The sequence below is a fragment of the Trifolium pratense genome, linkage group LG4, assembly GCF_020283565.1.
Source record: "Trifolium pratense cultivar HEN17-A07 linkage group LG4, ARS_RC_1.1, whole genome shotgun sequence".
Classification (NCBI taxonomy): domain Eukaryota; kingdom Viridiplantae; phylum Streptophyta; class Magnoliopsida; order Fabales; family Fabaceae; genus Trifolium; species Trifolium pratense.
In genome coordinates this window covers 10,668,838-10,684,714 of record NC_060062.1, presented here as the reverse complement: position 1 = coordinate 10,684,714, position 15,877 = coordinate 10,668,838, and the positions used below count along the sequence as shown (strand labels likewise).

The following is a 15,877-nucleotide window of genomic DNA, read 5'->3' as shown; positions in this document are numbered from 1 at the left end:
AATTTATCATAATCTGAGACATTCTATATAGGAAATGCCGATATTCCCATTTTATTGGGACCATGCCAAATAAATACTATAACAGATTTGTTAACTAAGCCATAAAACAGTCGATGATTCTGATCAAATGCAACTCAGTTCAGTCTTATAAGTAGAGACATGGAAAAAGAACGGCATCCATAATGTTTTCTTAAGTAATGTTTCTTTTAGCATAATAGAACTGTGATCTTAAAGAAGAAATATAAATGGATTATGATGAAAATTGTGTAACTGTATTATGGAAACGGATGAACAATTACAATTATTTGAACATGGAAAACAAGTAAAAACAGAGTAACAAACTGTTAGAGATAATCTAACAGCCCCAAAGCACTAAGTGCCCCCAAATCACTATGAAAGTGATCCAAACAAACTAACCAAATACGTGAATGAATCTTATTCTCTTTCTACTAAGCACTATATATATAACCAATTCCTGATGCAGCACATGCACTCCTCATGCATTCTTTGCCACCTCAACATTCTTTCATTCCTTTCCCCTTCCTTTCCACACCTTAGGCTTGGGCCAAAGTCAAGGCCCACTTCATGATTCAAGTCTCTATCATAGCACAAAAAGGAAAGCAACCAATCCAATATATATCTTAAATAGTATCTGAAAGAAGCAAAATTTTGGATTTGGTTGCAAGTGTAAATCCTCTACCAAAAATGAATCACCAAGGGCAAAATTACAGAGATTCAACAACCAAAATGTTATCATACAGTTGAATCTGGTTTTTTATTAACCAGCCGTAATTGCCTCCTCACTCCATATATTTCCCATATTCACTCAAAAACATGACCAGCCACAATCAGTTGGATGGAGTAATCAATGAACTTTTACAAGTTCCAATTCATAAATCAACCATGAATTCGGCGGTATGTTTTCACTGTCACCATTCTTCTTAGACCTGAAACATGCACATATTAGAGAAGGTTATAGTGATTCCAGAAAACAAATTACATTAAAGAAAAATATATTAATTTAACATGTGAATTCAATCACATACGTCATTGATGGTGGAATTACGAGTCTTCTCTTTTCTCCAACTCGCATGCCTGAGAACCATGAATTTATAAAATTAAATGCATGCTGGAGCACTTACTTATCCCAATAGTATGTAGAGAGAGAAAGATTGTGTTTTAATAATAATGAAAAGAAAAGTTTAATAAGAGAAAATAAAAAGGACTAAATGTTTAAATGACTACCTTCAAGGCCAATATCCAAACCCTCAATAACTTCTCCTTTACCTGCAAAAGACAATGCAAGTGTAAGAACACAAGAATCATATCCAGGTAATAAAAGGTTCTGATAAATAGTGATATGTTACCAAGGCGAAATTTGAAAGGGGCTTGGCCAGCATTTGACTCAACCTCCGCACCATTTTCCTTCAACTTGCCAGTGTAATTGATGCTGATCTGCAACCAAAGGCCATTTATTTAAGAGTGTTGATATTTGTTACGACACTCATCCTGACGAAATGCAAGAATTGTTTTTTAAAAAAGAAATCAAATGAAATTATGGAATGTGGTGGAATACACTGAAAGGTTGGAGATATAAGTAAAGGTTGAGATTCATTCTAGGGCTTTCGTCAAGTTACTATTCATAATAATAAGCATTATGCTTTATTTAAAACAAATCTGCAATTAATGTTTGTCTTCATAGAAGCAGTCACTAACTAGTACTAAAATATTATAAATCATTTAACAGAACTACCTTTTTTCCTAATGCAGCAATTTTCCCATTTTCTTTCCCCGTCTCTAGCTCTTGAATAACTAGTCCATTTGACAATGTTCTAACTTGGGAAGACTTTGTATCCTCCATATTATTTCCATCCTCTTTCATCATCTCAGTACTTGGCTCAACCGATACAGGCAAATCAGAATTTACAGCTTCACTGCCCTGACTTTTACTTTTCTTCTTCTTTTTCTTAACTTTCTTATCTTCAGATTGATTTCCATCAGGATTGTCTTGAGCACCGTTGTTCCCACTGCTGCACCAGAAATATTAACCAAGATTATTGCACAAAATAAGTTGTAATATGTTAGAGACCAAAACAAGAGGATATTAAATGTGTAGAGTCTACCTCCGTTCCTTTCTATCAACAGCTTTTTAGAAATATATGAGCATACAAAGAATATGTAACTTGCAAAATTAGAATACTGGAGATAAAAATATAGAATGCAAATATGAAAGGTTTGCACAGCAATTGAAAGATTAATGTAGGCCCTTTTTCCCAAGACTATCAAATTAGAATGGCAGACCCTCCTTAATTGTGTTTTGGTCCTTATGCCTGGCCTGTTTATATTAGATTTCAAACAACTCCAACATCGATTCTATGTCATGTCATGAGATGCTTCAAAAAATATTGTTTTGGAATTCATGTTTTTCCGTTTGGAGGTCAATGAAACCTAAAATAAACATACTAGAGGGATGCCATGAGATCCTATGATTTATTTATTTTATATATTCTAATAGATTACTACTATTACTAGCAAGAATGAAAAAAGGATAAAGAGTCTTAGTAGGTCGATAAAAAAAGGAAACGAAGTATCTAAAGACTTGCTAAAGGTAGGGAAATTAGAGTTTAATGATTTATCTTTGAAATTAATTTATGATGAGGCATCATGATGTCATTTGATCCATGTAGCCGACCCTGTCTAGAAGAATAAAACTTTGATGTTATTAAGTATAACAAGATTTACTTCTTGATTGATAGGTTCAATTCAGTATCAAAAACAATTAAAAGCAATCAACAGTAATAACAGAGGGAAATTGAGGAAATATTATTATAATATTGTCAACTAGAGTTCAAACGGGATCTAGCTGATAGTACAAAGGGAAATTTTGAAAGAAATAGTACTGAAATAAGGGAATGGCACTTCGAGAGGCCAAATCTCTCCTAGTAGTAGTGACTACAGAAAACTATGCATAAAAACAATGACAGAGAACATTCTGCTATTTAATCAATTGGATCCAGATCTATTTTCTCCTCCTTCGCTGAATAAGGAAACATTCCTACAAGGGAATGATTTGCTGTATTCTTATCCTTTTGCCCACGTTTCCTTTTATAGAATCTGTCATAACTATCAATACCTCCCCCTTCAAAATTCTCCTTGACCTCAAGGAGGAATCCAGGAAACTCTTTTCTCATTTTGTCAGCTAACTCCCAAGAGTTCTCAAATTCCGGCAATCCTTCCCATTTGATTAAAACTTCCACTTCTCCTTGGTCATTCCTTCGAGTATCTAAAGCCTCTGCTGGACCAGGTTCTAAGTGCCAATCTTCGTTCATGCAAGCAGGCAAGGGTTGAGGCTCAATGTTAGGAGTTACAGCTTTCTTCAATAATGATGCATGAAAAACTGGATGCACCTTAGTGTCTTCAGGCAACTTCAACTTATAGGCTACAGGTCCTATCTTCTGTATCACTTCATAGGGTCCATAGTATCTAGGACTTAGCTTCTGATTAAACCTCTTAGCTAATTTCTTCAATTTATATGGTTGAATTTTCAAATAAACCATATCACCTTCAGTATATTCCACCTCCCTTCTATGCTTATTTGCTTGAGCTCTCATAACGTCTTGGGCCTTCAATAACTGCTCTTGCATCTCCTTCAGCATTACATTCCTTTCAGCTGTCAATCTATTCACTTCTTCCACTGCTGACAGACTTACATCTCCCTTCACTAAGATTGGTGGTGATCTTCCATACAAGGCTTCAAATGGAGTAGTTTTTAGTGACGCATGGTAGTTGGTATTGTACCAGTACTCTGCCCAAGCCAACCACTTAGGCCACTGCTTTGGTTTCAACCCTGTCAAACATCTCAAATAAGTCTCTAAGCACCTATTCACTACCTCAGTTTGGCCATCTGTCTGAGGATGATAAGCACTACTGTACTTCAGCCGTGTTCCTGCCTGTTTGAATAATTCTGACCAGAAATGACTCAAGAAGACCTTATCCCTATCCGACACTATGGAGCTTGGAAACCCATGCAACCTTACCACTTCTCTGATAAACAATTCTGCAATATCTCGAGCAGTATAAGGGTGTTTCACTGGTAAAAAATGGGCATACTTGGTCAACCTATCAACCACTACCATAATTGTATCAATTCCTTGAACCATGGGTAAACCCCCTATGAAATCCATAGAAATATCACTCCATGTTTGTGTGGGTACTGGTAAAGGCTGTAACAGTCCACCTGGGCTTAAGGTTTGATACTTATTCCTTTGACATACTTCGCAGGCTTGCACATAGTCATGTATCTGTTTTCTCATACCTTCCCAATACACCAACTTTGAAATTTTTTTATAAGTCCTGAGAGACCCTGAATGCCCACCAATGGAGGTATCATGAAATTCATGTAATAACCAAGCAATCCTAGGTGATTGTTTTGGAATGACCACCCTACCTTCATGAAATAATCTTCCTCCTTTCAACTGATACCCTGGGTAACTCAAAGGATCACTTATCAAAGCTTGTACCATAGCTTTTAACTTAGCATCAGCTTGTACCTCAGCTTCTAGCCCCTCCCAAGCTTCACACTGAATAGTGGTGATGGCGTTATATTGCATTTGCCTAGACAAGGCATCTGCAGCATTATTTTCTTTCCCAGGTTTATATTTAATTTCAAAATCAAACCCAAGTAATTTTGAAACCCATTTCTGCTGATCCTCCCCCATAGTCCTCTGCTCAGTAATAAACTTTAAACTTTTTTGATCAGTGTGTACCTGAAAATGCCTTCCCATCAAATAGGGTCTCCATTTTTGGATTGCTATTACAATGGCCATCAACTCTCTCTCATAAACTGATTTCTGTTGAGCCTTATCAGATAGTGTCTGACTCATAAAAGATATAGGTCTACCTGCCTGCATAAGCACTGCCCCTATACCTTTACCAGAAGCATCTGTCTCCACTACAAATTCCTTAGTAAAATCTGGCATAGCTAACACTGGGAGTGTTGTCATAGCCTGCTTCAAACACTCAAAAGCCTTCTGAGCCTCATCATTCCAATTAAACCCATCTTTCTTCAACAATTGAGTTAAAGGCCAAGCTTTCTTTCCATAGTCCTTAACAAACTTTCTATAATATCCAGTCAAACCCAAAAAACCTCTCAAACCTTTGAGATCCTTGGGAACTGGCCATTTCAACATGTCCTCAATTTTCTTTGGATCAGCTGACACTCCTCTTCCCGATATGAGATGGCCCAGATATTCAACTTCATCCTGGGCAAATGAACATTTCTTTTTGTTAGCAAACAGCTGGTGTTTTCTTAAAACCAACAGAATTTCCCTCAAGTGAGTCTGATGATCTTCCTTACTCTTACTGTAAATAAGTATGTCATCAAAAAACACTAGACAAAATTTCCTCAAATAGGGTCTCAATACTTCATTCATTAAGGCCTGAAAGGTTGAAGGAGCATTGGTTAAGCCAAAAGGCATGACCAAATACTCATAGTGACCTTCATGAGTCCGAAAGGCAGTTTTAGCTATGTCTTCCTCCCTCATTCTGATTTGATGATAGCCTGATTTTAAATCTAATTTTGAGAAAATTACAGCTCCCCCCAGTTCATCCAGCAACTCTTCAATAATAGGAATAGGAAATTTGTTTGGAATAGTCACCTTATTTAAAGCCCTGTAATCAGTACAAAATCTCCACCCTCCATCCTTCTTTTTAACAAGCAAAACTGGGCTTGAAAAAGGGCTTGTACTGTGTCTCACTATCCCTGCTTGCATCATATCCTTTACTATCTTTTCAATCTCATTTTTTTGATAGAAAGGATATCTATAGGGTCTTAAATTAGGAATGGCAGCATCAGGTTTTAACTGAATAGCATGGTCATAATCTCTGATAGGAGGCAAACCTGATGGCATGTTGAACACATCGTGAAATTCTGCAATGATGTTGTCCCATTCAGCTAATTTCTCAGCATCTGAACCTTCACCACTGTTACCAGCCACAGTATGCACATAGAATCCCACTCCATCGTTGGACATAGCTTTTATCATAGCTTTCCAAGAAGCCTGCCTATTACACATAGTAGGGTCACCTTGAATTAAGTGCTTCTGACCATCCTTCATCCATTTCAAGCACAAATTTCCAAAATTAGCTTCAATATTTCCCAAGCTCGCCAACCAATCCATCCCCAACACCATTTCAGACCCTCCTAAATCCATTATAAAAAAATGTTGACTGAATTCAACATCTTGTAATTTGAATTTTAGGCCTTCGCATACTCCTTGATTTCTCACCTTTTCACCATTCCCGACTTCAATCACATAAGTGGGAGTGTTCACCACGTTCAACCCTAATTCCTCAACCAGCTTGGTAGTTATGAAGTTGCTTGTTGCTCCAGAATCAATGAGGGTCAGCACTTGTCTGTCACCAATCTGTACCCACACCTTGAAGGACTTGTTGGAAGTGAATCCTTCCTTACTTTGTAGGGATAATTTCAAGGTTTTCAATTCAGTTATCTCACTCTCATCCACCTTCTGTTCCTCGTCTACCTCCTCAATCTCCTCTTCTTCACTACTGCCCTCACACAACCTCAACTGCATATGCTTGAATTTGCATATGTGTTCCCTATTCCATTTGTCACCACATTTAAAACATAAACCCTTCTTGCTTCTCTCTTCTAGCTCAGCAGGATTTAGATTCCTACCCCTCCATTTCTCATTAGTGCCTGTACTTCTTCTTTCCACGTCCTTCTTTGCCCCACTAATTTCTCCAGGGTCTTTAAATCTAAAAGTCCCTCCTCTGTCCTTCCATCCTGACCCTCTTCTCAGCATCACCTCATTCCTCTCCTCAATCAACAGTGCACGATCCATTACTGCATCTAGATCATGACTATCATGTAGCTTTAGTTCTGCTTGAATTTCTTCCTTCAGTCCATTAATAAAAATGGAGTTCAACATGAACCTATCCTCCCTACGCAAGGGTGCTACCATCATCTCAAACTTCTCTCTATACTCCATCACAGTCCCCTTTTGTCTTAAACTTAGCAGTGGTCCTAAAGGGTTTTGAATCAACCCTGGTTGGAAACGACGAATCACTGCTTGTTTGAATTCCTCCCAAGTTCGTAACAGTGTCTGCTCCTCCCACCATTGGAACCAGTTCAGGGCCTTGTCTTCCATGGCCAGAATTACTGCATCAACTTTATCCTGGGTACGTACCCCATTCAAACGAAAGTATCGTTCGATTCGAACCAGCCACCCATACGCATCCTCTCCTTTAAACACCGGAATCTCCAAACGTCTCCTTCCTCCAAAAAATCCCGATCCATTTCCACCGTTTTGATGTCGGTGTCGTGGTCGCGATTCTCCCGAAACACCGCTATCGTCACTCCCTTCCTCATCACCATGTGGTCGTCCATGACGACGATGACGACGTGGTTGCTCTTGCAGCAACTGTCTCATCTGCTCCAACGTGACCTGAGGACGAGCTTGCAGTTCAGAAACCGCCTGACGGATCTGTTCAACCGTCGTCTCCATGTTATTCATCCTCTGTTCCAGAATGTCAACCCGATTCTCCATGATACTTCCCGTCGTCAAACCAGCCACTATGTAAATGTGAACCAAGGCTCTTGATACCAAATTGATAGGTTCAATTCAGTATCAAAAACAATTAAAAGCAATCAACAGTAATAACAGAGGGAAATTGAGGAAATATTATTATAATATTGTCAACTAGAGTTCAAACGGGATCTAGCTGATAGTACAAAGGGAAATTTTGAAAGAAATAGTACTGAAATAAGGGAATGGCACTTCGAGAGGCCAAATCTCTCCTAGTAGTAGTGACTACAGAAAACTATGCATAAAAACAATGACAGAGAACATTCTGCTATTTAATCAATTGGATCCAGATCTATTTTCTCCTCCTTCGCTGAATAAGGAAACATTCCTACAAGGGAATGATTTGCTGTATTCTTATCCTTTTGCCCACGTTTCCTTTTATAGAATCTGTCATAACTATCATTGATTCAAATACATTTTTTATGGGGGAAAGAAAAACTTGGTATAGAGATTCTATTTGTAAGCTGGTGCTTACTTCACAAGGAATAAGAATACTTTCTAACTATTTTAATGTTAGCAAAGCATAACAGCTTGAACCAATTCAAGTTAGCATTTATCTAATTGTCCAGATTGTCATAGAAATGTTTAAAACTGTTCAATGTGGGATAGTTTAGCATGTTTCTGCTGCTTAGTAAAATTTATCTTGCCACCAATTCAAATTCAGTAATAAAGCACGTGTTAATTTTTCGGTATTATCTCATCATATCAAAAGCATAAACAAAATAAAAGGGCACTTACTTTTCAATTGTTAGCTTCTGATGTTGCTCTTTCGTTTCAGAAAGTTCATGAATCAAACGACCGGATTCTGCTGTCTCATTGTTGGCTTTCTCATCGTGAATGATACCTTCACTATTTCCATTGTCACCTTCAGGAAGTGAAGCTTTGTTTTTCTGTTCTTTTTTTCTCCTCTTTGTTTTCTTTGGAGAATCTGTTTCAGTGGAAGGCAGTGCAACACTGTCTGAAATCTTAACATCCCTGCTAATTTGCCAAACGGTATCAGATAATAAATTTGTTTTTTCTCTTTTCTGAAAGGATGTTACGCAATTTAAATGTCAAATTGCAGGGAAAATGACAGTGATGACAGTGATGCAATATGAAGTTTTGGAGAATGGACAATTTTGAACATGGCAAATTCATGAGGATTAACTGAAGAAATTTATTGTAAGAAGAGTTATTTACAACAGATTTAGTGTTTAGGGTTTAGTGATTTCCTCCTTACTTCTTTTAACACTTGAAGGATTTCATATGATATCCAATTATGAAATGACACTTTTTGTGGAAGTTATTTGAAAAAAGCACAGTTTTATTAAGCACGAGGTATATTAGATTGACAGATAAATTCAAGATAAGCCATACCAGAAGGTAATTGTTTCAAACAGTATAATTTCTAGTGAAACATGCATGGGCCTATATTCTGTAAATAACTTATACGGGGAAAGACAGCCTAGGTGTCTGTTGCATCATCAATACAGCTGATTTTGTGAGGTCTGTTGCATATGTCCATGGCATGATGAGTATTTCGACAACTTTTCCATATCAAATACAACATGGTGTAGAGTTTTCTAGTATCATGGTATTACCTAATTATATAAATAGAAGTTAGTAAAAGAAAAAAAAAAAAACCCACCTATTAACTATGTCCTGATTATTGCCTTCATTTCCCTGTGGCAGGTTATCAACATTGCTAATACAAGCATCGTCAACAGTAAAAATTGTCTCCTCCTTTGACCGTTCCTTCCTTTTTCTCTTTGGTTTATCATCCTGTCCTTGACCAACCTGTAAAAAAGGAAGTATTTTATCCGCGGTTTCAGCTTTCCTGCTTCATGTCAAAGACAAAAATGATCAAACAACCAAACCAGAAATTTTTACGAGTAACAAAAGGAAGTGTGTAAATGCATTGTCAGTTCTCATTTCAAGAGCCCTTGAAAGCAGATGCAAAACCATGGTGCAAAATACTTTTCCAAGGAGTGTATAGCTATTAGGTAATAAAAAGATAGTATTTAAAATTTGTTATATGCGTGAGAAGTTTTAAGACCAGTTACAAATAAACTGAGAACGTTATTATTTGTATCACAGACATGATTTTTTATTTAAAATAAAAAATAAAAAAGTAAAGGCAATTGGCAACAAATAAAACTCCTACTAAAGCGGAGTACGGGTAAGGGTCAAACTCATGATATTATTTTATAGGAGTGAAGGACTTGAATACACCATTTTCAGTTTGGTATAGTATCCACTTCAAACTTAGGTGAAATATTCAGTGGTGAGTGTTCTGCAAAAAATCACCCCCAAAATTTTTCAGCTGCATTAATTGTAACTAAATAACCAATCCGAGGGATGAAGCCTGCAATACCAGCATGTTTTGAGCCTATTGATTTATGTAATGATATGTCGATGCCATGCCTATTGTAAGAAAGATCCACAAGCATTTCTAAAATACAAAAGAAAAGCCCGACAAAGTAAAAAGTAACCACCAGAAATGCCACCATCTCACCAGTGACTTTTCTCACTCATTAATCTAAGAAGGCATTGCCCACAGCCAAAAACCACGTGGGGCCATAGATCATATAAGTCAGCCAGAGATTTAAATCAACCCGTGATTGCCAATACACTTTACGGGGGTCATTAAAAACAGACACGCACATTATTGTTTCACTTTATAAACAACAAAAACCAACCAGCATTAACATTTGGAATGAATTTTAGCAAATGAAGCACACTAAAGAGAACCAGCTTGACATTCCAAAGAACACTTGCCAGAATTAAGTTTTGAACATATAATTTTGTTTATGGATGTCAACATTGTTATTTGATTTTGAAAATAAAAAATGTCTTCAAATAGAAGTCTCATCTCAGGAATTAGTTTGAAAAAAAGGAGGTATGAGAAAAAAAGGCATCGGCCTGTGATATAAATAGCAACATGCCCCATCTTTAAATGAAGCACTCCTAATATTTCTGCGGTAATGAAGAACCCTACATTCATTATTTTGAAATTTCATGGCCTTTGTATAAATATAATAACTTTGCCTAATTTTCCAAATTAATGTAACATTTTATCCTGTGAAAAACAAATAGTATAGAGCAATAACGGTTATTTATAAGTATAACAAGAAGAACACGAGGCATGAACACTCACTTATCATCAGCTTGCTGCTGGTGCTGTTCATTTTTGCCAGCATCAAACATAATTTATAAACAAAGGCATGAACAATTAAAAATTTACTCTCTCTAAACAGGAAGACTTAAAGCTGAGAAAAGCAAGAGTATATTTGAACAATGAAATTGAATTGAGAATAGTCACCTGTGAGTCTGAATATCTGTGACAACATCGTCAGTTTTCAATTTTGTTTCAATATTACTATTCTCAGGGTCTTCGCCGTCTTTTATTCCAGCATCAACTGCTTCTTTGTCAACATTATCAGCCATTTCCTGATCCAAGAGATCCTGGGCAGTGTTCATTTTTTCCTCCTCTTGCGCAGCATTATCTAGTTTGGTGGAATGGTCATTACAAGAACTCTTGGTTTCTTTTTCCTTTCCCTTCTTTTTCTTTTTTGACTTTTTAATATCCCCAACATCCGGAACAGTGCAAAGAACTGCCAAGGGATCTGAAGGTTCAGCTTCCCTGCTTCAGTACAAACATAATTTATAAAAACAAAGGCAAGAACAATTTAAAATTTACTCTCTCTAAACAGGAAGACTTAAAGCTGAGAAAAAAAGGGTGTATTTGAACAATGAAATTGAATTGAGACTAGTCACCTGTGAGTCGGAATATCTGCGACAACATCATCAATTTTCAATTTTGTTTCAATGGTACTATTTTCAGGGTCTTCACTGTCTTTTTTTCCAGCATCAACTGCTTCACTGTCAACATTATCAGTCATTTCCTGATCCAAGAGATCCTGGGCCGTGTTCATTTTTTCCTTCTCTTGCACAGCATTATCTGATTCGGTGGAATGGTCATTACAAGAACTCTTGGTTTCTTTTTCCTTTCCCTTCTTTTTCTTTTTTGACTTTTTAATATCCCCAACATCCGGAACAGTGCAAGGAACTGCCAAGTGATCTGAAGGTTCAGCTTCCCTGCTTGAGTACAAACACAATTTATATACAAAGGTAAGAACTATTAAACATTATTTTTTTTTGATTTAGAACTATTAAACATTTAATATCTATAAAAGGGAAGACTTAAAGCTGAGAAAAGCAAGTGTATTTGAACAATGATATTGAATTGAGAAAAGTCACCTATGAGTCTGATTATCAGCAACAACATCGTCAGTTTTCAATTTTGTTTCAATAGGACTATTTTCAGGGTCTTCACTATCTTTTTTGCCAGTATCGACTGCGTCTTCTTCAACATTCTCATCCATTGCCTGATCCAAGATCCTTCCAGAGGCTTTATTCTTGCAAATAGATGAAATTGGTAGACAATCTTCATTATCAATTTCCTGAGATTGTACATGCACACTGTCATTGACAATTTTCTTTTCTTCAAGACCGATATCATCATCCGACTCTATCAACTGGTACTTCTTCCTCATCCTTCTTCGGCTGCCTTTCGCACTTTTCCGTCCGCTATCATAAGATGCATCCTCTGCAGTAATCACAATCAAAACAAAGAAATTATACAAACATCATCAGGGGATTGAAATGAGGACAATCTCAAGATCTACATGTTAAGGGATTAACATAAATATTTGAACTTACCTTCATTGGAAATAGGAGATGGTGGGAAAACTTCTAGATCACCATCATCATCAATAAAACTATCATCGTAGTCATCTTCGTCACTGTGAGCAGATTTCTCGTTTTCTGTATCAGCTATATCTTCTCCATATGATTCCCTTTCCATTGTAGTGAAGGAAACAAGAAAAATAAACCCACAAAAGGACAATTGGATTTGGAGTATAGTTGTACTTTATCTTTTGACATACACATAATCCAAGTAATGATTCAGGCTCAACCATCAAACAACTTTAATGTGAACTTCTTAAAACTAGTTTGGGTAAAATTTTCAATAAACACTCGCAGTAATAGAAAAATGAAAATAATTTTTCAATGACTATGAGACTTTCACACATCCAATAAAATCAAATAAAATAATGCACCTACCTCTATATTTTCAGAAGCTCCTTCAATTAACTTCTTTATAAGTATGTATAAACTAACATTTTCCTGAGCTCATAACCAAATACTTATGTAAGTGAAAACATTTGAAAAACTCTTGTAAATTACATGATAATCCAAACTCGAATTTAATCAAATTCCCACAACTCTATATTCTCACGAGCTCCTTCAATTAACTTCTTAATAAGCACATATATACTTGCATTTCCCAAGTTCATAACCAAATACTTATACAAGTGTAAACAATTTAAAAACTCATAAAATACAAGATAATCCAAGCTTAGCCTTAAACAAATGCATTGAGTTTCCATTCACTCGAACAATTTCAACGAGTTAATGAACCAAAAATAAGGTGTAATAAAAACAGGAAATAAGACAAAAAGATAAGGATACGATTCATCAAGAGTATTGTTATAGCGTCCACGAGCAAGATAATAACCGCAGAGATGAATACTCCGAGGGCCAATGACAGAGAAAATAACATTACAATCTTCCTCAAGCTCCAAATTCAATTGCAACGACTCAGTGTTTCCAGCACCAGGATAAAGAGAGCAAAGATAAACAGGGCTTTTGTTTCCCACATTACATTGCAGTGTGCTTTTCGTAATTGCAGTGCCATGTCCCAAAGTGGCCTAAAATTGAGTTCATAACAACCATTTACAATCTAATTTTGCAACTAATAACAGATTAAGTGCATGTTTAGATTGATGGTAAGTTTGATAAAATCAGTGTCATTGCAATTTTAGCAAAAACTATACTTACGAGCTTCATCAAAATCACGGTGTCACCATGGTGCCAACGTGATTTCGTCAAACTTACCATATTCCAAACATGTACTTAGGGCCTGTTTGGATGAGCTTATCTACTGACATAAATTTTGTGAGACTGTTAGGCAGAACTTACAAAAACAACTTATCACATTTTTCATGAGTTTTATTCAGCTTAATATTTTTAAGTTCTCCAAGATAGCTTATGAAATCAGCTTATAGCATATACAAAAACAATTAAATTTTATTTTATCTAATGCTATAAAAATAGCTTATGTAAGCTTATTCATAAGCTCTTATCATGATAAGCGCGCTTGTGCTGTAAGTTGCAAATAAGCTGTTTATCCAAACAGGGTCTTAGTGCATATTTGGATCGACGGTGAGATTGACAGAATCACAATACAGTCTCAATATGTCAAAAGTTGTACTTTAGAGCTTCAATTCAATAAAGGGCCCATTTGGATTGGCTTATTTTGAGCTTATGTGAAACAACTTATGCAAATAAATACTCTTTTATATATTATCATAAGCTTTTCAAGATAGTTTATGAGAAAACAGCTTATAAAGATACGATTTTTGTTAGTCAGAACTTATGAATTAACATAAAAGTTTATTTATTTGCATAAGATATTTTCATAAGCTCAAAAATAAGCCAAATCCAAACGGGCACAAAATCACTGTGCACGTGATGCATTGGAACATGAAAATGGATGATCGATGGTAAATTCAAACATGCAATGAGAGATTAAGAAAGTGATTACCATTGAAATGTGAAGGCGTCCTTTGGAACCATCGTATGTGTGAGTAAAAGGCTTTCCAGGTTTGATTTCAACAGCTGCAATCGCCAATCAGAATCAGAGAATGAATGTTTGTTAGAATTTAGGGTTTTGATCGGAATAGAATGAAGAAAAAAGTGATTACCCCAAAAAGCCATGGTTTTTTGGATGAAGAGTTACTCTCTCTGCAAAACGATGCGTCTCTAAAACTCTAAACCTTCGCGCCTTTGTAAATGTTAAATACTACTACGTACTTGTTTAATTTTCCATTAGTTTTTTTTTTTTCTTTTTTGACGGTAAATTTTCCATTAGTTCGTATGAAAGAAGAAGAAAAAATGTCCCAAGATCTCACTTTTGATTTTCCAACTTAATATTAATTAGTTTTTACCAATTTTACGTTCAAATTTATATTATTCCAAGTCATTAAATATTTTTTATTTTGTACCAAAAATAAATATTTTTTATATTTATGATGATGATGATGATGATGATGAAAACATTAATAATTGATAAAACATTGTACTATTCTTACAACAAATTAATGGACCACAACTAAAATACAAAAAAAAAAAAAAAAATCTAAAATACAAATTGTTTGGGAGAACTCGAGTTCGATTGTTAGGTAGAACAATTTTTTGTCGGATTTTATTTATCTCGCGGTCGAACTACAGATTACTAGGGCCTCGGAGAGTTAACACATGAAAAAAAAATTAATGGACTACAACTTCGCAAATTCTCTTATTAAACACTTGCTACATTTCTAAGCATACAAACCCCAGAAATATCGTCAAAAATCAATTTATGGAGCTCACTGAGAGAAGTTTTCACTCTAGCACAAACTAGCGAATCTACAAAGAGGCTAAAGTGAGCAAGTCAATCAGCACAACGATTGTCCTTCCTCAAAGTATGACAAAATTTTACACGTTAATCTAAATCCAAAAGGTTTTGAATACGCTGCACCAAAGTGGGAACCACTCCACTGAACTTGTAGTTATCGATAATGATATTAATCAAAATTTTAGAATCACTTTGCACAATGAGTTGTGGAATACATTCCCCACAATTCAACGTGAAAATCTAGCTATATCTAAGCCTAGATACATTCCCCACAATTCAGCGTGAAAAACATCACACACACCAATCTTCTTAAAGTAGTCTTTCATCCATCTTCAAAGATAGATTTGTTTCTCCACTTCCACAAAAACTAGCAAGTGGTCATGAAAGTTGTCTTCCACGTCACAACATTAGCTTCAATAATGTGCTTATTGATGTTATTAAATATCCAGTTCCTGTAATAAAAGGTAAAAAATCAATGATAAAATTAGATGAAGCCATACCTGAGTAGCAAAGATGACACGAAGCACATGATTTGTAGTCTCATCATCTCTCCCACATTTGGTGCATATAGGGGTTATGCCTACTCCCTACTTGCTTCTCCAAAAATTGGTAAGGATGTGCTCATAAGCTGCCAACCATATAAAAGTTTGGATTCATACGATGAGGTCCTTTCCAATCTCATAAGAACTTCCAATCTCCCTCCTGTGCGGAAATATCCCCAAGTTGTAAAATATAAGCACTTTGAGTCGTAAACTGATGAGTACTAGTG

The 15,877-nt window shown here is 35.9% G+C and overlaps 1 protein-coding gene across 9 annotated transcripts; it reads right to left on the bottom strand.

Moving 5' to 3' along the window:
• Positions 1 to 250: 250 nt before the first annotated feature.
• On the bottom strand, positions 251 to 14,686 carry LOC123921477 (peptidyl-prolyl cis-trans isomerase FKBP43-like). 9 transcript variants are annotated; one of them, XM_045974036.1, is made up of 14 exons: positions 14,417 to 14,686; positions 14,257 to 14,330; positions 13,122 to 13,360; positions 12,309 to 12,445; positions 11,847 to 12,195; positions 11,364 to 11,684; positions 10,909 to 11,232; positions 9,235 to 9,426; positions 8,346 to 8,582; positions 1,754 to 2,030; positions 1,368 to 1,455; positions 1,246 to 1,287; positions 1,047 to 1,095; positions 251 to 947 (listed from the first exon to the last, which is right to left on the bottom strand). In XM_045974036.1, exons 1-14 carry the CDS (start codon positions 14,427 to 14,429, stop codon positions 866 to 868), a joined length of 2,424 nt encoding a protein of 807 aa, XP_045829992.1. In that variant the 5' UTR covers positions 14,430 to 14,686; the 3' UTR covers positions 251 to 865. The 9 variants fall into 9 exon arrangements, with proteins under 9 accessions (XP_045829992.1, XP_045829995.1, XP_045829994.1 ...); XM_045974039.1 differs by having other exon boundaries at positions 1,754 to 2,027; XM_045974038.1 differs by having other exon boundaries at positions 9,235 to 9,423.
• Positions 14,687 to 15,877: the final 1,191 nt, after the last annotated feature.

What these genes read in the sequence shown, in the direction of transcription:
- LOC123921477 (XM_045974036.1), bottom strand. An exon ending in GACGCCTTCACATTTCAATG is followed by an intron (nt 13,361 to 14,256) that starts GTAATCACTTTC and finishes ACTCAATTTTAG; the next exon opens with GCCACTTTGGGACATGGCAC. An exon ending in ACAGATATTCAGACTCACAG is followed by an intron (nt 9,427 to 10,908) that starts GTGACTATTCTC and finishes TTTGACATGAAG; the next exon opens with CAGGAAAGCTGAAACCGCGG.